This window comes from Equus asinus, chromosome 13 (genome assembly GCF_041296235.1).
Source record: "Equus asinus isolate D_3611 breed Donkey chromosome 13, EquAss-T2T_v2, whole genome shotgun sequence".
Taxonomy (NCBI): domain Eukaryota; kingdom Metazoa; phylum Chordata; class Mammalia; order Perissodactyla; family Equidae; genus Equus; species Equus asinus.
This window is the reverse complement of record NC_091802.1, coordinates 12,460,491-12,484,686: the sequence shown is the minus strand read 5'-3', so window position 1 is coordinate 12,484,686 and position 24,196 is coordinate 12,460,491. Positions and strand designations below refer to the sequence as shown.

Sequence of the window (24,196 nt, the reverse complement as noted above, 5' to 3'; positions counted from 1 at the left end):
ACGCCGCCACCAGAGCCCCGGTGAAGATGGCGGCAGCCGTTCTTAGTGGGCCCTCTGCGGGCTCCGCGGCTGGGGCTGCCGGCGGGACCGGGGGTCTCTCGGCTGTTGCCTCGGGCCCGCGTCTCCGCCTGCTGCTGCTGGAGAGCGTGTCTGGGTTGCTGCAGCCGCGAGCCGGGTCTACCGTTGCTCCCGTGCATCCTCACGTCCGCTCGGCCGCACACTTGCCCGGACTCATGTGCCTGTTGCGGCTGCATGGGACGGTGGGCGGGGCCCAGGTGAGTCTGTGGCCCGCGTGCCTGAGGCTCTGTTGGAAGGTTGGCGCCGCACCTGTGCGCCGGGTCACGGTAGGGAGGTGGAGGGAAGGAGAGTTGGGGGCAGAAACCGCATCTAGGTGTCGTGCTGGATGAATTTCACGCATTTCTCCTTTATCAGCCCCGAGTAGAAACTCAGGGAAAAGGAAGGGCCTCATTTCTCTGTTGCTGGGCTGTTAGTAGTCACGCGGGAATGGATTCGATTCCAGGTCCCGTCACTCACTAGACGTATGATCTTTAGCTTCTTTTTCCTCCGGTGTTATCTGTTTTTTGGAGTTGTTTCGACTGAGTTAATGGACATATTCAACAAATATTTACTGAGCTCTTACTGAGCGTCAAGTACTGGGCGCTCCAGTTACAGATGCGATGGCGATGGCCAAAATGTTAGGAAACACTATGAGCGTTGTATATTACGGAGCTCTAACCTGATCTGGAGAATCGCAGAGGTTTTCCTGATGTACCGGAGTTTAAGCTGAGACCCCTAAGGATGAGTAGGGGTTGGCTAGGGAAAGAAAATGAGAGGGTTGGTTCAGTCAGTGGAAAGCTCATGTGGGAAGGCCCTGTGGGAGGGAACAGCTGAAAAGAAAGGCATTGTGCCTTTAGCTCAGAGGTGGAGGGGAAGAGAGTGGGTGTGATGAGGCTGGTGAGGTAGGGTAGGCAGTGGATAGACCATACAGAGCTTTGTAGACTAGCTTAGAAGGGGCGTTTGGATTATACTAAGAGTAGTATCTGACATCTATTAAATTCTGCAAGCTAGAAACCTAAGTGTCATCCTAAATACTTTTCTTCTTGTTCACACACCTTAGTATGCAGTCTATCAAGTCCTGTTGATTTTTTTCCTCTGAGTAGCTTTCTGATCTGTTCATTCGTTTCTATATCTTTCCCGTTGTCCGCATCCCAGCTTGAGGCTCTATCATCTTGCCTAGGTGAAGGCACTGATTTTAACAAGAAATAACATATCTCCTCCCTCCGTCCTCTTCCCTAACCCTCTCCAAAATTCTGTGCATCCTCCAACCCTCATTACTTGAGGTCTTCTCTGTCTCAACCTGTATTAGTGGGACCCTCCCAGCTCTATGCTTCCTTCCAGGAAGAGGATTGTTACAACCTGCTAGGTGGTTCAATAATCTTAGCCCCAAATTTCTCAGGGACAACCTCATTTATTATTTATATTAACATTACTCCTCATTGTTGAGGGTGGCAAAACTATCTGCTTTCTCAGCCCAGTTTCAGAAGCAGGAGCTGATTTGTATATTTTCTCTTCCCTCTACATCTTCCTCCTCTAAATTCATGTGGTTCCTAAATATTTCTGAAATAGTATCTATTCTGCCCATAAATGTGTGATTTTCTTCATCATCTCTTTCAGTTCTTCCCCTCCTTCTTCAAGGGGAGCTACATGAACTTAATGTCTTGCTTATTTCCTCTAAGTGTCTACAGTCGAGTAGGATTTTGAGTAAAGCAGCTAGGGGTGATGTGGGAAACTAGACTCTCCCTTTAGTATTGCCAGAACCACATTTTTGGGTATATCTTGCCTTGAAATTTTTTCTACTTGTGTCTCTTGCATTGGGTCCTCAGTAAATGGAAGTGTGTGGCGTGTTTCCTTCCCTTCCCTGGAGATTTTCATTCAACATTTACTGAGTATTTGTTATCTGTTAGGTACTATTCCTCATCTCCAGGTAGATAAATAAGACATAGTCTTTTCCCTCGGAGAATTTCTAGTCTAGTTGAGAGGAGTAATCAAGGTAAGTAAATAGGTTTGGAGCTTGAGAGAAAAAGAGATCCACTGATTGGTCCCTCTATCTAGGCTTAACCACCAACTTTGCTTTCGCACAGATACTGCAAACTCAGCAGTTCCGAGATGGAGCTACCTTAGCACAGTTCACAATTTCTAGCTTGGGTTATAGCAACAATCTCCTAACTGGTCTCCTTGCCCTCAGTCTTGCTCTTTTTAACCCATTCCCCACACAGCAGCTGGAGTGAACTTTCTAAAGTAAAATTCGAATCCTGTTTTCTACCTTTTAAAGTCCTTCAGTACCTGGGCTTTCTTGCCTCAGGGTCTTTGCACTTACTGTTCTCTGCTTGGAATCCCTCCCTGTGCTGCCTCCCGGCTCCCTCCAAAAATCTTTTCAATTCTCTGCTTATTTGTGGCTGCCTTTGGGAGACCTTCCCCAAACAGGTGTGATTAGCTGCTCTTTATTACACCATATTGAAATGATCCATTCATTTATTTTATGTATACGTACAACGTCCTTCTACCACACCTACACAACTAGGCTTTGATTTGTTTTGTTTTTGTGTGTAATTAAAAAAAAAACTTATGGAAAATATCAGATTACACAAAAGTAGAAAAAATAGTGTTTTGAACCTCTCCACCCTGTGCTGTCCCCATCACTGAAATTTAACAAGAAACATTTTACCAGTCTTGTTTCATTCCCACCATCCCAACTCTGCCCTCGGGGGCAAAAATGCCCCCAGGGGCATTTTAAAGCAAATCTCAGATCTCATTTCCCCTATAACTGCACGTGCTTTAAGGAGCAGGGTGTCTTGTTCTGCCTTGTATCCCTAGGGCTTTGTACTATTCCATTCCCCAGCCAGTAACCAGTGAGCTTTTATTTTATTTATTTTTTTGAGGAGCATTAGACCCGAGCTAACATCTGCCACCAATCTTCTATTTACTGAGGAAGCCTGGTACTCAGCTAACATCCATGCGCATCTTCCGCTGCTTTATATGTGGGATGCCTGCCACAGCGTGGCTTGACAAGCAGTGCGTAAGTCCGCACCAGGGATCCGAACCGGCAAACCCTGGGTTGCTGAAGCGGAATGTGTGAACTTAACCGCTGTGCTACCAGGCCGGCACCCAGTGAGCTTTTAAAAAATATCAATAAGATTACAGCATTCTGCTTAAAATCCTCCAGTAACTTATTGCACAAGGCCCTATATAGTGTGGCCTCTGCTTACCTCTTGACCTCATCTCGTAAGACTCCCTGTCTGTCTGAACTGTACTCCAGCCACCCAAGCTAATCTCGTTTCTGGAGCATGCTGAGGCCCTTGCTTGTTGTTCCTTTAGTCTGCTGGGATCTCATGGGAAGGTGAGCTTCTCATTTAGGTCTCAACTTACATGTCACCATTTCCGAGGAGCCTTTCCTGACCACCCCGTCTTGAAATAAAGTAGTCCTTCCCGTTCCAGTCATTCTCTGTCACATTATCCTGTTCTGTTGCTTTCCTAGCATTTCTCACTATTTGAAAGAAATTAACTTATTATCTGTCCTGTTCTCTCTTCCCTTCTTACCCAGTTTAAGTTCTGTTATGATCACTTCCTTGCCCTTCTCCCTTCAGTGTACTTGCCTCGCAATATCCTGTCTATGTTAAATCCAACTCTGTTTATTCTGTGCCCGCACCTGCACAGCTCAGTATATCTGGAGAAAAACATGTATCCTTGCTGACTAGTCTCACTTTAAATTCATGGCCATCATCATCTCAAGTGGACGCTTAGTGTTGCCTAGCAATCCTGTTATATTTCCACTTTCCTCGACAATCTCTGATTACTTCTCTCCATCCTCACTCTTAGCTGATGACCTTGCTTCCCATTTGCTGAGAAAGCAGAAACAGTTGGATGGGAATTCCCATAGGCTCCAACCACCCTATCTGCTAGTTACCTGTGTCTGTGCCCATGTGCTCTGCCTTGCCTCCCACCACTAGGGCTGAGCTAGTCATGCTCCTGTTTAAGGCCAACCCTCTGCTTGTGCGCTGGCTATCCCCCTCCACTTACACAGGTGCACCGCTTCAGCAGTTCTGCGCCACTTCTCCATCATCACATTTTCCCCCTCTGTTGGGTCATTTTCATCAGCATACAGCTCAAAGCTGCTTTTAAAAAAATCCCCCTCCAGCTCCTGCCCCACTTCTCTACTTCTCTTTATGGCAAAACTCCTCAAAAGAATAGTTTGCACTTCTGTCTCTGATTCTTCTCCCATTCTTCTTCTTCTTTTTGTAACATTACTTTGAAATAATTTAAAGTGTATAGAAAATTTGAAAGAATATAGCCTTCACCTAGGTACTCCAAATATCAGCATTTAAGATGCATATTTGTCTTCTCATTCTGTGTATGTTTTTTTCTGAGTCCATGTCTGAAGATGTTGCAGACATAATGCCTTTTACCTCTGGATACTTCAGTGTGTATTTCCTTAAAAACCAAGGACATTCCCTTACATAACCACATTCCGTCATCAAAATCAGAAAATTAACATTGATGCTATGAAGCACCTGATCTATAGGCCTTATTCAAGTTTTGTCAGTTATCCTCAAAGTGTCATTTTAGCAAAAGAACAATTTCTAGTTCAGGCTTCACTGTAGGATCACACATTGTATCGAGTTGTCCTGTCTCTTTAGTCTTTAACCTGAAATAGTTCCTCAGTCTTTGTCTTAGGATCTTGACATTTTTGAAGAGTACAGGTTAGGTATTTAGAGAATGTCCTTCAGTTTGGTTTATCTGCTGTTTCCTGATGATTAGATCCAGGTTATGCATTTTTGGCAGGAATACTGCAGAAGTGAGGTGACATTCTTGCTGCATCATATAGGAGGCACATAATGTCTCTGTTTCATTACTGGTGATGTTAACTTTGATTACTGGGTTAGGGTGGTTGCTTCATTATAAAGTTAGAATTTTTCCTTTTGTAATTAGTAAGTGTCCTGTGAGGAGATGATATAACTGTCTGTGTCTTGTCAGCCTTTCTCTCTCCTGTTTGAGCATCCGTTAAAGATTCTTCCCTGAATGAATTATTACTATAATGGTTGTCCCATAGAACTCATTCCATTTAGGCTTTCAGCCTAACCACTTCACTGAAATAGCTTTTTGCTGGGTCATATGGTAATTCTTGAACGTCAGCAGTGACCGTCAGGATATCAAGTTCAAAGGTCAAATTTGGGTCCTCATATTCCTTGATCTGTCTGTAGTATTTGATACAGTTGATCACCCCTTCTTGCATAATTTTCCTCATGTGGCTTTTGGGATACCACTCTCTCTTGATTCTCCTCTTACCATACTGGTCACTCCTTTCTAGTTGTCTTTACTGGCTCCCCCCCTCACTGTTCTGAACTCTAGGTGTTTGAGTACCCAAGAACCTAGTGCTCGTACTGCGCTTTTTCTCTGTTTACACTCACTTCCTGGGTGAGCTGGTCCAGCCTCATGACTGACAACTCCCAAATACTCTAACCAGGATTTCTCCTAATTCTGGACTCATCTACCCAACATCTACTTGGCATCTCCATTTTGATGTTAAATAGACATCCTCGATTTAACATATGTGATTTAACATTCCTGATTCTCACCTCCAAAACTTACTCCTCCTGCAGTATTCCCCTTCCTAGTAAATGGCTAGTTGCTTCAGTGAAAAACCTTGGAATTATCTTTGCCTTTATCTTTCACGCGTATCCAGTTTGTTATCAAATTCTGTTGGCTGCACCTTCAGAATATATCCAGAATTTGATGCTTTGTGTCCCCAGAATTACCAGCCTCTTTAAGCTGCCTCATCTCTCTCCTGGATTATTATGGTAGTCTCCTACTTCTCTCTGCTTCTGCCTTCTCAACAAGGCAACTCAAGTCTCGTTGATGTGTTTTAAAAAATAAATCATAAGTCAGGTAATAGCTTTCCTCTGCCCCAAATTCCCATCTCCTCCCATGGTTTTTATCTCATTCACAGTAAAACCCAGCAGTTGCCTCTATGACTTTACAAGGTTTTGCCCTGCTGCTGGGACCTTCACCTTTATTATTCCTCTCTCTCTCGCTTCTTCTTCTCCTGTGACAATTTGCCTCCTTGCTGTTCCTCAGATATACCAAGTGTGCTGTCATTTCACGACCTTTGCCTTTTCCCTAAACATTTTTTGTTGTTGTTAACAGTATGCCTTTTTATAAACAGCTTTGTTGAGATGTAATGCACATGTATAATTCACTCTTTTGAAGTGTACAATTCAATGGTTTTTGGTATATTTACAGAGTGTGCAACCGTCACCATGATGAGTTTTAGAACATTTCATCACTCTGAAAGGAAACCCTGTACCCACTGGTGCTCAATCCCTCTTTGCCCCTACCCCCTCCCTGCCCTTCAGCCCTAGGCAGCCACTAATCTACTTTTTGTCTCTATAGATTTGCCTATTTGACTATTTCATATAAATGAATCATACAAAATATGACCTTTTGGGTCTGGCATCTTTTACTTAGCATAATGTTTTAGGTTCATCCATGTCTCAGAACTTCATTCCTTTTTATGCCTGAATAATATTCAATTGTGTGGCTGTACTGTGTTTTGTTCATTCATCAGTTGATGGACATTTGGGTTGTTTCCACTTTTTGGCTTATTATGAATAATGCTGCTATGTGCGTTTGTGTACAGGTTCTCATGAGAATGTATATTTTCACTTCTTTTGGGTATATGCCTAGGGTGGAATTGTTGGGTCATGTGTTAACTCTATGTATAACCTTTTGAGGACTGCTAGACTGTTTTCCAAAGTGGTTGCACCATTTTACATTCTTACCAGTACTGTATGAGGGTATCGGTATGTCTTGCTCTCACTTTCCTTTAGGTCTCTGCTCCAGTGGCCTTTTAGGGAGGGCTTTTGTGTCCACTCCACATAAGATACTACTTCTCTTCCCTACTCCGGGCTCTCCTTTTCTTTCTTACTCTGCTTTTCTCTTCCCCATAGCACTTAGCACCATCTAACATACTATTTGTTATTTGGTCACTTGTTTATTTTCTGTCTCCTCTAACTAGAATATAAGCTCCCCAGCACCAAAAACAATGTCTCACCTGATGAAGTAGGTGTTACATAAACATTTACTGAATCAGTGAGTGAACATTTCCCTTTGTGAAAGCAGGGAGTTCTGTATTTATTCAGCTCTGTATTCCTTCATCTGTCCCAGTGCATAATATGGGTTTCTTGAACGAATGAGTGGTGAGTACGGTTAGGGTGATACAGGGGCTGTAGAGGAGTCTGGCCATTCAAGGGATGGAGAGATTACTTGTGAGAGGACCAGGGAGGAAGCCTCTTTCAGGGCTCCCAGAATGTGAGAGAAGGAGAGGGTTGGAAGGAGGCTCTGGTTCACTAGTCTGTGTTGGCGTTCTTAACAGCTCTAAGGAAGCCAGGAACAGGAGGAGGAGGATTTGTTTGGGGGTGAAGGAAGAAGCATGACGGCTGAGTTCAGCATCCTTTCAGCAAGCATTTATGGATGTCTCCTTTGCGCTAGGTGCTGTCTTGGCGTATGAGGTGAAGGACATCTGTCCTTGAAGTCTGGTAGCTGAATGAGTTGGGCTGTTCTCTGCATAGCGCTAATTTGTTGAGTGGGAAGTGAAAGAAGGGGTCAGGCAAGATGGAACTTGAAGAAAGCTTCTGGGACAGGCTGCTGTGTTTTTTTCACCTGCTGAAAATAGGGCAAAGGCTGAAGGCCTCTAGAGGAATGGGATTTTGGCCTCAAAGGAGGCGTGACTTCAGAAAATCCTTCATAGATGGTGGGGCAGGGAAGGGCTTGGAGAAGTTCTCCTGTGTCTTTAGAATCCTATTCCTGACTCACTTCCCTGTTTGCTTTCTTCCAGAACCTTTCGGCTGTTGGGGCGTTGGTGGGTCTCAGTAATGCACGTCTTGGTTCTATCAAAACTCGGTAAGTCTTTAACCCTGTTTTTTTCCCAGGGGTGTTTCCTTAGGAAGTGGGCTGTACATCTGTCCATCCGTTGTCACACCCTATGGATTGAGGAGAGCTCTCCATTCCCAAGAGGGTGGAGAGTTCATTCTTTTCATGAGCTCACTTGAGTTGAGCCCGACCTGTTCCAGCTCCCGAGCTTCCTGTGCCTCACCTGGGATGCCACGGTTCCCTTCTTTCCTTGCTACCCGCACCTCACTTCAAGTCCTCCAAGTATTTCAGGAGTTAGAAACCACAGTGGATCTGGACGTGACGTGTTACTCTAGCCCAGTGAGAGTAAAAGAGCGGTAAATAGCTTTTTCTGAAGTCTGGCCTCCACCCACTTATCATCACTCACTTCTGTCTTACAAGGTTTGAGGGCCTATGTCTGCTGTCCCTGCTGGTGGGGGAGAGCCCCACAGAGATGTTCCAGCAGCACTGTGTCTCTTGGCTTCGGAGCATTCAGCAGGTCTTGCAGGTAAGGATTCAGCTGCCACCCTGCCTCCTCTCCCTCCCCCAGTCATCCCTTCATTCTGGATGTGGTGTGTTCTTGCGGCTTGGACATTTAGCTCTGAGGATAGAATAATTAGAAGCAGTTTCCTGATAGCAGGAAGGATAATCTTCACATAGAAATGTCCTTTTAAACCTTTTGTTATTTTTGTCTACTGGGTGATTTTAATTCATCCGACCTTTAACACACTGTAACCTCTGACTGTTTCACTTCCTCGTTAGCTTTTCTGATGAGTGACATCTCTGTTTTTTTTTTTCCAGGTGTTTGGGTTTTTTTCCTACTCTTTTTTTCCTCTTTTAACATTTTAATTTACCTTCGTAAAATTAAAAGGATTAATTAAATTAATTAATTAACTTAAAAGGATGTAACTTTTGTATCCTTTGATGGCATCTCTACTCAGTTCGTCAACAAGCATATTGTGAGCACATGTGGCAGGCTGTCTGCTAAGCTCTGGGGAGACAGTGGTAAGATGTACGTGGACCCTGCTTTCACGGTGCTTAGGGTCTAGCGCAGAGATTGGGACACCTTCTGTGAAGTAAATGTTTACAGACAGTAAATGTTTTAGACTTTGCAAACCACATATGGTTTCTGTCGCATATTATTTCTTTGTTTGTTTTCCAACCCTTTAAAAGCCATTCTCTCGTGGGCCGTACAAAAACAGGCACCCATAGACCATAGTTTGCTGATCCCTGTTCTGGTGGAAGAAGCTTTAATCGAATAATTATACAATGAGTGGGAAATGATAAACGGTGGCATGTTCTATCGAGGTAAAGAATACAGTGCTCTAAGGACATTTAACAGCAAGAGAATCTGACCCGGACTCGGGCGGCGTGGGCAATGGTGATAAGGGTCAGTGGCTCAGGGAGGGCTTCTCTGAACTGATCAATAAGAGTAAATTGGGCTGAGAAGGTTTTGTAAGTGTTGTAAGTGTGCAAAATCCCTGAGAGAAGAGGAGTTTGGCTCATCTGAAGAATTAGAGGCAAGCTCATGTGGCTGGGGTTGATGAGAAGCAACTGGGGAAGTAGGTAGATGGGGACCAAGACATGTATGGTGTTGTAGGCATGTTAAGGAGTTTGGCTTTTATTCTTGGAATAGTGGGAATTCATAGATGGTTTTGAGTAGGGGTGAGGAGGTGGTCGTGATGGTGGTGGTGGTGACATGATCAGATTTTCATTTGGGAATAACACTGGCTGCTGTGTGGAGAAGAATTAGAAAGGAGCCAGACTGGAAGCAGAAAGACCATGTAGAAGCCTACTGAAATACCCTCAGAGAATGTTCCCAGTAGCTTGGACTAGGATGGTGGAAGTAGAAATGATGAGAAGTAGATGAGTTCCAGAGAGATTGAGAGGCAAAGTGGACATGTCTGGATGATGGAATAGGGTCAGGGAGGGGATGTGTCCAGGAGGACTCCTGGATTTCAGAACATTGGAAGGCAGCCAGGGTCGGGGTGTGTGTGTGTGAAAGTACTGTAAGCGTGGCCTTGGTCATTGAGTGGGAGCCCTCTTAGTAAGCGTGCCTCTGATCTGGTGCAAGTGGAAGTGGCCCGATGTCGTAGGGTACAACCTTGAGGGTTCAGTGGGTAGGGGCTTCAGTCAATGTGTTTTACAATGGAGGAGTGTTCAGCGTTTAGATGGCAGTTGAAGCTGAGGGTGAGGATGAGATGATCAAGTTGAGTACGTGTCCAGACTAGATTTAAGGCACTCCACGTTTAATGGTCGGGTAGAGGAAGATGAGCTTACAAAGGAGACTGGGACAGAGCAGCAGAAAACCAGGGCTGTGGGTTGGATGGAATCCGAGGGAAGAGTACTTCAGAGAAGAGAGGGGACTCCCTTCTGTTTATGCCCCTCTGAGGTGGAACAAGACCAGGACTGAAATTTTTTTTTTTTCTCTTCTTCTCCCCAAAGCCCCCCAGTACATAGTTGTATACTTTTTTAATTGTGGGTCTTTCTAGTTGTGGCATGTGGGACTCCGCCTCAGCGTGGCCTGATGAGTGGTGTCATGTCCACGCCTAGGATTTGAACCAGTGAAACCCTGGGCCGCCACAGCGGAGCACACAAACTTAACCACTCGGCCACGGGGCTGGCCCCTGAAAATTGTTTATCAGATTTAGGAACTCAAGGGTTATAAGACTATAGTGAAAGTGTTTTTGGTGGAGTTGTGGACACTAAGGCCAGATTGACCTGAATGAGAAGTGAGTGGGAGAAGGAATGGGAATAGCGGAGATAGGCAATCCTTTCAAGATGTTAGGATCTCTTCTTGGTGACCATGAAGGTGAGGTTGAGAACTTGGGGTGTTGTTGCTCTTTAGTCCCAGGACTCGCCCCCCACAATGGAGTTGGCTGTGGCCGTCCTGAGGGACCTGCTTCGATATGCAGCCCAGCTTCCTACCCTCTTCCGGGACATCTCCATGAACCACCTCCCTGGCCTTCTCACCTCTCTTCTGGGCCTCAGACCAGAGGTGAGACACCTCCCTCCCCCATCCCCCCGACCCTTGGCCTCTTGTGGTGCTTGCCCTCACTCACACCGACTGGATTAAAGAATGTGATGGGAAGTGATTAAGGAATAGGATTGAAGAAGTGAGAAGAGGGAAGGGCCGAGGAAAAGTGTATGGAGAAGGGACCTGAGGGGTGGCGTGGTGGAGATGGGGTCTGTAGGGGTGTCGGGCTCTTGCCTTTGCTTACTTTCTGTTTTTCCCACAGTGTGAGCTCTCAGCACTGGAGGGAATGAAGGCTTGTATGACCTATTTTCCTCGGGCTTGTGGGTCTCTCAAAGTAAGTATTCGTGGACACTCCTCTTCCCACCTACGTAAACCTTGATGACTGTCTTACTTCGGATTCCATTACTGGGATTTCTAAGCACTTGTCTTCTGATTGTTTCCTCACTTAGCTCCACAGCTACAATTGTACCACCTTGTAGCATTTTAAATGCATTCTCATTTAATCCTCACAGATAAAGAAATTGAAATTAAGTAACTTGTACAAGATAAGTAGAGATCAGAACCTATGTCTGATGCCAAAGCCCAGGCTCTTAACCCTGAACTCCTCCTTTCTGCCCTGCCTTCCCTGTACCTCTAGAATGCCCTATCCATTGTTCTACCATCCTGTTTTACTTTGTTTCTAAAGCTCTTGTAATTTCCTCCAGGAAGCCTTCCTGATTTATTGCTTCCTTATATCAACTTCCTCAACGCTTCTCTCTCCTTTATTCCTGACTAAACTCCCTCTGTCACTTCCCCACCCTTTCCCCCAGCTGTCATGACCCATACGAGGTGGCCATACACCAAAGCCTTGTTAGGTCGCACAGGCAGGCTGTACGAGGGTCAGGTGAGGGAGGAGGTCAGTGAAAGAATCAGTTTCATTTTCAAGGAAATACAATAACAAATATGAATGGTTAACAAATTCTGCCAAAGCAGTAACAGTTAAAGGGCTATTTGTAATCGGCACGTCTGTTTGCAGTATGATTGGATGCCACCTAGTACCTAAGAACAGGCAACTGTTTTCCTGTAGATTGCATATTCTCCCTTGTGTTATTCTCATTATTGCTTGACAAACCGTTGGACATCCTCTTACTCAGATGGAAGCACAAGTCTATGGAGGACTGGAATTAGTGGCAAATTAGTAATTTTTTTGTATAAGTGGTGTGGTTAACTGTACTGGTCATCAGTATTATCAATTAAGGGGAAGTTTGCCATTCAAATGATCTTGAAAGTAAGATCCCATGGTCCTATGACCAAATCAAGAAAGTAAAAGAAAGGGAAAGGGAACTGGTATTTAGTGGGTACCCGCTATGTGCCAGGCACTCTGCTGAATGTCTAAGATGTGTTGTGTCATTTCATTATTACAGTAATTCTGTGGAGTTAGTGTCACCGAATTAAATGGAGGAGGAAACAGGCCCAGAGTGGTTTAACTAACTTAACCCAACCCAAGCTTAGGTATCAGGTAGCTGTAAAGCCAGGGTGTGAGCCAGATCTGTTTACGCTTCAAGCCATGTTTTTTCCACTAAACCAGGCTCCCTGGACACTTTCAAGAATGTAGACAGGATCGGCAGATAGGCTTCAACACTCATGCCAGCTCTGATCTGTTGTCGGTGACTAGAGAAGCACTGTAAGCCAGACGTGGAGTTCCGTGGACGTGTGTGCTGTGATCTGGGGGTAGCGTCTGCCGAGGCTTTAGTAACTGGTTACTTGCAGTATTTGAAAAGTCCGAGAGCAGATGTTCCTCAGTGAACATGGCATTATGTTCTTTGTTTTCATGTGATTGCCACTAATGAAGGTAGTAGAATCTTTGGGTAGGCAGGACAGAACTTTCTCAAGAAGGCATTTGGAGTAACTCATGGATTTTAGTAGTTTCTCTACTAAAATTTTACTAAGTTTAGTAAAAAGTGCATTTCTTCTAAAATGCTCTGTAAATTAACTTCTCAAATTATACAGGCTAGATCTTTGTCCCTGACCTCTCATTGGTCAAAGTTTGTGAGGTTTTACTGCAAATGTCTTTTTGATTCAGCTCACTCTGGGGTTTGCTGTATCTACCTGAATCCTCCCACGAAAGTGGAGGGAGAATTGAGTGTTTCCTGCAGGATCAAGATGTGAATAGTCAGGGAGACTAGAATACCAAGTTTTTCCTCTGCTAGTGCCTCTTAATTTTCGATCTGAGGGGTCAGGAGAATTCATCTGTAATTCACAACCTTTTGTCAGATGTGTAGTTTTTGAACTTATGACTGGCATTTTGAGTACCCTTTCCAAACCAAACAAAAAAATTTTCATATGTTGTTACAGGGTGTGTATGCCTTTTTTCCCCTAAGAATATAGGGTCATCTGGAGAATTTGCTTCTCTTGATGATTTTGGCTTTGTCTACTGCCAACATGTCAGATAAGACTGTTTTGTGCAGAGGCCCCAGGAGCAATTTGTACTTGGAAAATCCTGGAGACCAGTACTTAGGAAACTGATAATTGCTATTTTGGAATGTTTGTCTGTTCTCTCTCCCATCCCCCAGAAGCTCCCAGGACAGTTGCAGTCTCCAAGCTCAGAATTACTCCTCCCAAATGATATTAAGCATTCTGAGTTTCTGAGGTCTGTCCTCTAGAGGCCTTACCTCCTCCTCCTCGCCAAGTTGATTACTAGTTCCTTGGAATAAGTGGGAAGACTAACCTCACTCTTGAGAGTTACCCAGGATGTGTGTGTGTGTATTTGTGTGTATGTATATATGTGTGTGCGTGCATGTTTGCATGTGCGCTTGCGTTTCAGGTGAAATGTTCCAAGTGAGCCATTGCTTTGGTTTGCTTTGTGGGTCACCTGCGATAGACCTGTGCTCAGAGCCGTGTCCTTGTACTCTGCTTTACTGCTGTCATATAAGCAGACTTCTGTTGGCCTCAGGCCAGCTTTTTGAGCTAGAGTCTCAAGGATAGCTTGAGCAGTAAGTTGGCCAAAAGGACTGAGTGCCACTGTAGTTGGGCTTTGGCAGCTCACTAAGGAATATTGTCCTTGGAGAAGTTGGTGAATCAGGAGACCTGTGGGTGGTTACTGCTTTTGGTTTGAAGTGTTCCAAACCCTAGCACACCAGACATGAAAGTGCTTTCTGGATCTCAAGGGAAATGCTTCTAGGTCTTCTACCCTGGGATCAGCTAGAACAGTGCTTGTCTGCTGGTCAGTGAGAACCCTGGAGTGTAACGGGGGAAACCAAATGTGGTTCCTGCCGCAAGGTGGATGAGAGGGAGTCCTTGGAGGGTTGGTTTCTGAACCACACACTGACGGCTTCCGCTCCTCCTGTGCTCCCCTAAGTCCTCTGCCGAGTCCCTGGGGCTCCTGCCAATTTGTCTTCCCGAGGTTTTCCTGTTCAAGTGATGCACCTGCCCCCATCACGTCCATACTCACTAGCCTGGGATTTAAGGCCTCAGCCTGCTTCTCTGAGCATCTCCTGAGTCTAGTTTTCCTCACAGTGTTTTTCCCTCTCTAGTCTTGTTGACTGGATTCTCTCCTTTCTTTTAAGCTCAGCTGAGTCCTGCCTTCCAGCATCAATGCCTCTTGACTCTCCCTCTGCCTGCCTCTTGGTGTGGTGCCACTGTTGGTTCCATACACTGAGCTTGTCTTCCTCAGTAACTCTTACATCCCACTGAAGGTGGGAATCCTGTTTCCTTTCTCCAGTTCCACTTCAGTCTTCTTACCCTTGTTTGTGTCATGGACCCCTTCTCAGAATGTTTCTAAATTCATAAAATACAGAGAGTTGCAAGGGAAACTGATTGTGTTGAAATGTACATTTAAAAAAGTTGTGATAGAGTAGTATGTTTTTTTATTAACATGTCAAATTACAAAATCTAGCAGCAGGTCTGATACCTACTGAAATTTCAAATTGGTGATGCATGTGAATGATATTTCAAGATACCTGTTATAATTCTAATGTGAAATGAAAATAAGTGACTTCTGTTGGTGATGGTCAGAGGTACTGTAATACTACTGTAGCTTTTTGTCTGAATGTATAATTGAAAGAAACTCTACATTTCACTTATGGGTTAGTGAAAATGAAAAAACGTTTCATTCACATCCCTATTTACAGTCCCCTTTGATGCTACCCCCGAATAAATTATAGCCCCAGGTTAAACACTCCTGTGCCAGCACCTTCACATAGCAGGCAGAGGAAATGTGTGCCAGTAGACAGGTCACTGCTCTGAGATGTGCTGTCTCAGTCTGCTCCACAGCCTTCCCTTTTCTCTTGACTTGTCCTGCCCTCACACCTCTGGTTAGTGCCTCAGTTCCCAGCTTGGACTCTCCCTTCTTGTCTAAGCTGGTAGGGAGTTGGGGGATGGGCTTGCTGCTTTTCAGTACTCTCTGTCCTTTTAAATTGGCAGGAGGGAGCCCAGTGTCTGGAGCACAGGCCAGACCCTTTCCCCCCGAACAGGGAGGCTAAGGACGAGAGCTGACATTCAGGATGTCTTTCTACCGTGAGAGCATGTCTGCTCCCAGGCTTGATGCCTCTTAGAGTGCTTTGCTTCCTGTGTCTGCAGGACAGAAAAAGGCCTGGGCTTAGATTCTGCTGCTGGGCATGGGCAGGGTGTCCGTCTCTGGCCCTTGGAACTGACTCAGCAGCCTCTTTCTCTCTTTCCCCCTAACCCAGGGCAAGCTGGCCTCATTTTTCCTGTCTCGAGTGGATGCCCTGAGCCCTCAGCTCCAGCAGGTAAAGGGGAAGGGGGAGATGGCGAGCCTGGGGTATCTGAGCTGGAGTTTCTCTTATCTATTCTTCTTAGCTTTTCTATTATTGCTTTTGGGCTGTGTTCCCGGTTCCCTCCCTGTTAGCATACACAAAATACACAAGTCATGACTTCTGCCTCCTTTTTTCCACCTGTGTTCTTCTGCCTTGTTGTTCCTTTATATCTTTCCTCTGAGATCTCCTTGCTCTTCGTCTTTCTAGGCATTGGTGGGTCAGGGTGTTTGGTGGCCTGGCTGGATTCCTGTCTGACCAGGTTTCTGACCTTTCTTCTGCAGTTGGCCTGTGAGTGTTATTCCAGGCTGCCCTCTCTAGGGGCTGGCTTTTCCCAGGGCCTGAAGCACACCGAGAGCTGGGAGCAGGAGCTCCACAGCTTGTTGGCCTCACTGCACAGCCTGCTAGGGGCCCTGTACGAGGGAGCAGAAACAGGTAGGGTGGTTGGAGACGTGGTAGGAGGGAACTGGGAGGGTGACCCAGAGAGGCGGGGCAGTTGATTTCTGGCAGAATGGATTAGAATATAGGTGGATCATCCACCACAAATGAAAAAGGAGGGGATGGTAGGAAGACCTAGAGTGTGAAGGTGGTTGTGTTTCCGTCCAGCTCCTATGCAGTATGAAGGCCCTGGAGTGGAGGTGCTGCTCTCCCCCTCAGAAGATGGTGATGCCCATGCCCTTCTCCGGCTTCGGCAGAGGTTTTCTGGACTGGCCCGCTGCCTGGGGCTCATGCTCAGGTGTGTGAGTGAGTGTGAGGGGAGCAAGGGCCTGGAGCAGGAAAGGTTGAGATGGAGTGTTGTCTTCATGATGAAGAAGGAGATTGAGGTTGGGTGTGGAGTTGCACTGGGGAACCTGCGCTGAGGGTCTCCCTGCTCTGATTCTCTTTAGCTCTGAGTTTGGGGCTCCTGTGTCCGTCCCTGTGCAGGAAATCCTGGATGTTATCTGCCGGACTCTCAGCATCAGTGCCAAGAATATTGTAAGTGGAGTTTGTCCTCTGTTCACAGCCCTTCCTCAAGAACCAGGACAACCAGGAAAGCAGAGTAGGATCTAAGGCGCCCAAAATGATGTCCTCCCTGAGGTTGTCCTGGACATCTCCTTACTTTCGTCCAAATGCCATTATTCCCTGTGCTTCTCCTGACACATGTATACAGCAGAGTGGATTCTCTCACATGTTGCAGGAACACTTGTAGCAGATGCTACCCTGGGGTCAGCTGGCGTCGGCTGAGTCATTACTGAGAGGTTCAGCCATCTTTCCCCTCATGCTCCTTTCAGGATCTGTTTTAGAGGATGGGGGTTTGATCTTGTTGGGAGAGCTGGGGTCAGCGGTGGGCTCCGTACCTTTGTGTACACGTGTATTTAGTCACACACGGCTACTCTGCCTCTGTTTCTCTCTGTGTGTCTCACTTTCTTTCTCCACTCCTTACTCTTACCGTTTTTTTCTGCAGAGCTTGCTTGGAGATGGTCCCCTGCGGTTGCTGCTGCTGCCCTCTATCCACCTTGAAGCCTTAGACCTGCTCTCTGCGCTCATCCTTGCGTGAGTGGGATCGGGCAGGGTGTGGTGAAGGGACTGGGACATGCTGGGAACGGGGGTCACTGTCCTGTCTTTGCCCCTAGGTGTGGAGGCCGGCTCTTGCGCTTTGGGGCCTTGATCAGCCGCCTGCTTCCCCAGGTCCTCAATGCCTGGAGCATTGGTAGGGATACCCTCTCTCCAGGCCAGGAGAGGCCTTACAGGTGACCATCACGGAAGGGTGAAGGGGTGCAGGTGGGCTGGGGGTTCCGAGGAGCTGAGAGTACCAAGGAAAGAGAGGCAGGATCTGGCATGTCAACTCCCTTTCACGAACTGTCCTCTGCTCACTCCACAGCACCATGCGGACCAAAGTGTACGCTGTATTAGAGCTGTGGGTGCAGGTGTGTGGGGCTTCGGCAGGAGTGCTGCAGGGAGGAGCCTCGGGAGAGGCTCTGCTCACCCACCTGCTCAGTGACATCTCCCCCCCAGCTGATGCCCTGAAGGTGAGTGAGGCCTCTGCTCCTGTCTCAGGACTTTCATCCTGCGCCTCTTATCCTAATGACCCTCCTCACCAAACACTGTCTCCTGCCTCTGTCCTGCCTTCCTGTTTGCCCCTGTATGTGATTTATGTTTCCCTCCATCACCAGCTGCGCAGTCCTCGGGGAAGCCCTGATGGGGGTTTACAGTCCGGGAAGCCTAGCGCTCCCAAGAAGCTAAAGCTGGATGTTGGGGAGGCTATGGCGCCGCCCAGCCACCGGAAAGGGGAGAGCAATGCCAACAGCGATGTGTGTGCGGCTGCCCTGAGAGGTGGGTGAGGCCTGTGTTTCTGTACTCTTGGGGCGCTGGGTTGGCCTGGGATATAGCGCAAAACAAGTTGTTGAAGTGGAGGGCGTCAGTAAATTGCAGAATCAGCTAAAACTCTGCAGAGAAGCCAAAGGAAGGAGCAGAAGCAGCCATGCAACCACCAGGGCTGCAGGTAGAATCTTGGATCCTGCTGTTGGATGGGGAGTTCTGGGTCTACACTGCTTCTCCAGAGTCTCATTTATCTTTGTTTGCATATCCTCTCTACATGCCAGGTACTATTCCAGCGTGGGGGAAAATGAGCCCTGTGGAGCTTACATTCTGCCCAGGCAGGTTGCTCAGTGGGGCTTTCTGCTTCCAACACAATCGCTAATCTGAAAGCAGAAGTATAGTCAGATACTGTTCAGTAGATGGGTGACTTCCAATTGGGTCCCATATATTTCACAGCCCGCCAACTCTCCCCGGATACATAAACGCAGATTTATAATGTAGTACCTACATCATCTCATTTACATGTTGTCAACAGCCCCATGTAGTAGAGGTGCTTTTATGATCCCCATTTTATGGTTGAAAAAACAGACTTAGAGAAATTAAGTGACTTGTCCCAGTTAGGCAGGGCAGAGCTGTATGCTCACCTTGGGCTGAGTGCTTCAGAAGCCCTTGTTCTTAACCCTGTTGGTAGCCTGCCTCTTAGACACCATTCTCCTTCCCCAGGCCTCAGCCGGACCATCCTCATGTGTGGGCCTCTCATCAAGGAGGAGACTCACAGGGTTAGTGGAGCCTGGTCCCCATGGAGATTGGTGGGGGCCACTGCTCTGTACGTGTTTGGGGGTGTCCCCAGAGGTGGGTCCATTCAAACTTGGTGGTAGGCCCTGGAGAAGGGTTGGGTAGTCTCGGTGATGTCTCTAGGTGTGCCCTGTGTCCTTTTCAGAGACTGCATGATCTGGTCCTACCCCTGGTCATGGGTGTCCAGCAGGGTGAGGTTCTAGGCAGCTCCCCGTATACCAGCTCCCGCTGCCGCCATGAGCTCTACCGCCTGCTGCTGGCTCTGCTACTGGCACCTTCTCCCCGCTGCCCACCTCCTCTCGCCTGTGCCCTGCAAGCCTTCTCCCTTGGCCAGAGAGAAGACAGCCTCGAGGTACCTGCTGACTGGGACTGAGTACCTCTTTGGTTTTTGGATTCTCTTGTTGTTGATGCTGGTGGGCTCTCCCTCTCTGGTGCCGCAAAACCTTGTATTCTTATATGCTTACACTTACTCCTCTTTCCTCAGGTCTCCTCTTTCTGCTCAGAAGCACTGGTGACCTGTGCTGCTCTGACCCACCCCCGGGTTCCTCCCCTGCAGTCCATGGGCCCCACCTGCCCCACGTCTGCCCCAGTTCCCCCTCCTGAGGCCCCATCTCCATTCAGGGCTGCACCCTTCCATCCCCCGGGTCCCATGCCCTCAGCAGGCCCCATGCCCTCAGCAGGCCCTGTGCCCTCAGCAGGCCCCATGCCTTCAGTGGGCCCATTGCCCTCAGTGGGCCCAATGCCCTCAGTGGGCCCAATGCCCCCAGCACGTCCTGGACCTCCAGCCACAGCCAACCACTTAGGCCTCTCTGTCCCAGGCCTGGTGTCTGTACCCCCCCGGCTCCTTCCTGGCCCTGAGAACCACCGGGCAGCCTCAAATGAGGATCCTGTCCTTGCGCCTAGTGGCACTCCTCCACCTGCTATACCACCAGATGAAACTTTCGGGGGAAGAATGCCCAGACCAGCCTTTGTCCACTATGATAAGGAGGAGGCATCCGATGTGGAGATCTCCTTGGAAAGCGACTCTGATGACAGTGTGGTGATCGTGCCTGAAGGGCTGCCATCCCTGCCGCCCCCACCCCCCTCAGGCACTACACCCCCCCCTGTAGCCCCAGCTGGGCCGCCAACAGCCTCCCCTCCTGTGCCAGCCAAGGAGGAGCCTGAAGAGCTTCCCGCAGCCCCAGGGCCTCTCCCTCCGCCTCCACCCCCTCCTGTGCCTGGCCCTGTGACACTCCCGCCACCACAGTTGGTCCCTGAAGGGACTCCTGGTGGGGGAGGACCCCCAGCCCTGGAAGAAGATTTGACAGTTATTAATATCAACAGCAGTGATGAGGAGGAGGAGGAGGAGGAAGAAGAGGAAGAGGAAGAGGAGGAGGAGGAAGAAGAAGAAGAAGATTTTGAGGAAGAGGAAGAGGATGAAGAAGAGTATTTTGAAGAGGAAGAAGAAGAGGAAGAAGAGTTTGAGGAGGAATTTGAGGAAGAGGAGGGTGAGTTAGAGGAAGAAGAAGAGGAGGAGGACGAGGAGGAGGAAGAGGAGTTGGAAGAGGTGGAAGAGCTGGAGTTTGGCTCAGCAGGAGGGGAGGTAGACGAAGCTGGACCTCCACCCCCAAGCCTGCCTCCAGCTTTGCCCCCTGCCGAGTCCCCCAAGGTGCAGCCTGAACCGGAGCCGGAACCCGGGCTGCTGTTGGAAGTAGAGGAGCCAGGGGTTGAGGAGGAGCGTGGGGCCGAGACAGCCCCCACGCTGGCTCCTGAGGTGCTCCCCTCCCAGGGGGAGGTGGAGCAGGAAGGGGGGAGCCCCCCAGCAGGGCCACCTCCTCAGGAGCTTGTTGAAGAGGAGCCTTCTGCTCCCCCAACCCTGCTGGAAGAGGGGACTGAGGGTGGGGATGACAAGGTACCACCCCTACCAGAGCCACCTGCAGCAGAAGAAATGGAGACAGAGACAGAGGTGGCAGCTCTCCAGGAGAAGGTGAGTGGGCCAGGCAGGGAGGGTGGTTCTGGAGTGTGGAGGAAAAGGGATTGCAGTTACTTGTGTTTGTCCCCAGCCTGACCCACTCACTCTTCTGTGTATGTGTGTTAACTGTTTTGAATCTTATGTCTTTGTCCCTAAAAGGAGCAGGATGACACAGCTGCCATGCTGGCTGACTTCATCGATTGTCCCCCTGATGAGGAGAAGCCACCATCTGCTACAGAGCCTGATTCCTAGTTTTTTCCTACATCCCCACTACTTGTTTCCAATAAAGTTATGTCTTTGGATATTGATTGCTGCTTCTGCCTTTTGCCACAGCTGTGGCCCCAGCCAGAAGGCCCCAGGTCTCCTGGGCTTTTCAAGGTATCCATAGTTTTCCCCAAATGTCTGTATAGCTGTCCTGTTGTCTCCATTGTACAGAGGAGGAACCATTGACTTGCAGGAGTAATGGACTGTCCTGTTGCTCAGGAAGTCAGTGCCAGAATTTTAGAATTTTCACCCTCTGCTCTTGCTGATGCTGAATATGTGTTGAGTTGCCTGTGTGGTTAAGACTACAAGGAGTAAGAAGACATAGCCCTGCTTTTGAGTTGTAATCCAGGTGTGGGAATGTGTGGGAAATTTCTGGGATTAAGTGTCCTAGTGAGTGAATCTCTGTAAACATGCGTGTGCGCGCACACACAGGCCCTTGGTCTGAAAGAGTAGGCTGAGTGATTGTGATGGAACTTTAGAAAAATATGAAGGGTATAGAGGAGTTTGGTCATTGGATTCTGTGAAATTTGAACCTTGGGTGTCCCAAAGTAAAGGGGCATCCACAGTGGGTATGGGGAATGAACTCTGTTCTGGGGCTGGTCCTTCCAGTGACAACATCCCAGTACCACCCCTCTTCTGTGCCCCCCTTCCTGACAGGAGTTTGACAAGCTCCTCACCCCAGGCCTTCTTACCTGCTCTTGAGATCTGGCCATTTCCTAGCCGGTGTTTGGTCCCTTTAAGCACTTAGACTTCTAGGCCTTGTGGGGATGCACGTGTGAGCGTGAGCCTAGAGGTGTATATATGAGAGGATGTCGAACTCATGGCTTCAGGGAGATGCCCTGTGATTTTTTTCACTCAGACTCTTGAAGTATGAACATAAGTGCCTTGGAAATGCAGAAAAGGGAGTGATTTCTCCCAAATGTGTGTATCCTGAAGGGCCTCTTTGAGGAGACATTTGAGCTAATTTTTGGAAACTTAGTAGAGTTTTAAAAGAATTTCCCCCAACTTGTTATTTTGAAAAATTTCAAACCTGTAGAAAAATACTAGAGTATATAACCTTTGCATGGATTCCTCAGTTGTCAACATTTTGCCATGTTAGTTTTCATCTCTGTATAACTGTCTGTAACTACATATAGACATATGTATTTATATATGCACATATATGTCTGTAATCAATACATTTATAGTTATCTATACACATTTCTTTTTTTGTGGGATCATGTAAAAGTAAGTTGTAGACATTATGGCCCTTCACCTCTAAATTCTTCAACATCGTCTCCTCCTAAGATTAAGGACATTTTTCTGCATGGTCACAATACCACTATCAAACTTAAGAAAAGTACAGTAGTCCCCCTTTATCTGCAGGGGATAATCCCCCAGTCCCCAGTCGTCCCCCAGTAGCTGTCTGAAGGCACAGATAGAACCAAACCCTGTATATACCATGTTTTTTTCCTATACATACCTCTGATAAAGTTTAATTTCTAAATTAGGCACAGTAAGAGGTTAACAACAATAACTAATAAAATGGAACAATTATAACAGTATACTGTAATGAAAGTTACCGTAGATCTTAGCAACCTCAGCATATGATTTTTTTTCTTGCCTTATTAAGTCAAGAACTTTCACTTTTTCACTTAAAGGAAGCACTTTACAGCTTCTCTTTGGCGTATCTGAATTGCCAGCATCACTACTCTTGTGCTTTGGTGCCATTATTGAGTAAAATAAGGGTGATTCGAACACAAGCAGTGCAACACTGCGACGGTCAATCTGATAGATGGCTAGTAAGTGACTAATGGGTGAGTAGCTTGTACACTGTGGGTATGCTGGATAAAGGGATGATTCACGTCTGGGGTGGGACTGAGCGGGATGGTGCGAGACTTCATCACGCTACTCAGAACCATGTGCAATTTGAAACTTAGGAATTGTTTATTTCTGGAATTTTCCGTTTGATGTTTTGGACCACAGTTGACCACGGGTAACAAACTGCAGATAAGAGGGGATGCCTATAACAGTAATTCATATTGTATGTGTATTGTGATATTCACATTTCTCTATCCTTGATATTTCTTTTCCAGCTGTTTTTTTCTCTGATTCAAGTTTAAGGAGTTTCTTTTAGGTGGAGAGGGCCATGTAAGGCCTAAGGATCACTGCAGGGACAAAGATGCACAAGTGAGAAAACTCCTATGATAGTTATTTTTCAGGAATGGAAAGAACCTGAACTCTAGAAACTGTGGATGGGTGAAGCTGACGTTCACCCTCAGGAAGGGGCTAGAGCAGAAATTTTTCTAATTTAAGTTGTATCCTGAATAGATAATCTATTCACACGGTTCAAAACTCAAGAGGGACAAAAGGTTGTCTTCTCACCCCTATTCTCCAGTCACCCAGGTTTTCCACCTAGAGCAGCCAGTTTTATCAGTTTTTATATATTCTTCCAGAGATAATGTGTGCATATACAAGCAAATATGTATAAACATCCTTTCCTTTATTTTTCACACAAGTAGTAGTATATTATCACTTAATATAAATCACTTGGGGCCAGCCCTATGGCGTACTGGTTAAGTTTGGTGCACTCTGCTTTGGTGGCCTGGGTTCCCAGGTTTGGATCCTGGGCAGACATTCACCATTCATCAGCCATCCTCTGGCAGTGACCCACATACAAAACGAAGATTGGCACAGATGTTAGCTCGGCTAATCTTCCTCAGCAAACAACAACAACAAATATATGTGAATCACTTAATTTCATTAAGTCATGGGATTTAGTCATTCAGTAAATATTGAATACCAATTGTGTACTAGGCAGTGTTTTCTCAATAGATATTTTTTGAAATAATTATAGATCCCCAGGAGATGGCAAAGGTAGTTCAGAGAGGATGGGAGTGACATGGCACCTTTCACCTCATTTCCCCCAGTGGTTACATCTTACATAGTTATAGTGCACTATTAGAACCAGGAATTTGATGTTGGTACAGTGATAGGCAGTTTTACAAGCTGGAGATAGAGCGGTGAAGAAAACAGACAAAATCCCTGCCCTGCTCTTAATGGAATTTATATTCTAGATGTGCGGTGGGGTAGACAATAAATAAGTAAAATGTATGTTAGGTGGTGACGAGTGCAGTGGGAAAGAAAGGACAGGAATGGGTTTGTGTGGGTGTGTTTTTTCCCACATTTTATTATGAATATTTTCAGACATTAAGAAAATTTGAAAGAATTATGCAG

General features: G+C 46.9%; 1 protein-coding gene across 1 annotated transcript; it reads left to right on the top strand.

The window, feature by feature from the left end:
* Positions 1 to 26: 26 nt before the first annotated feature.
* On the top strand, positions 27 to 21,024 carry PELP1 (proline, glutamate and leucine rich protein 1). The gene is made up of 17 exons (XM_014861461.3): positions 27 to 275; positions 7,892 to 7,956; positions 8,347 to 8,452; positions 10,793 to 10,942; positions 11,184 to 11,255; positions 15,589 to 15,648; positions 15,957 to 16,107; positions 16,279 to 16,408; positions 16,560 to 16,647; positions 17,117 to 17,205; positions 17,286 to 17,402; positions 17,534 to 17,681; positions 17,826 to 17,985; positions 18,694 to 18,749; positions 18,911 to 19,117; positions 19,250 to 20,731; positions 20,876 to 21,024. The coding sequence occupies exons 1-17, from the start codon at positions 27 to 29 to the stop codon at positions 20,966 to 20,968; spliced, it is 3,423 nt and encodes a 1,140-aa protein (XP_014716947.1). The 3' UTR covers positions 20,969 to 21,024.
* The last annotated feature ends 3,172 nt before the right edge of the window (positions 21,025 to 24,196 follow it).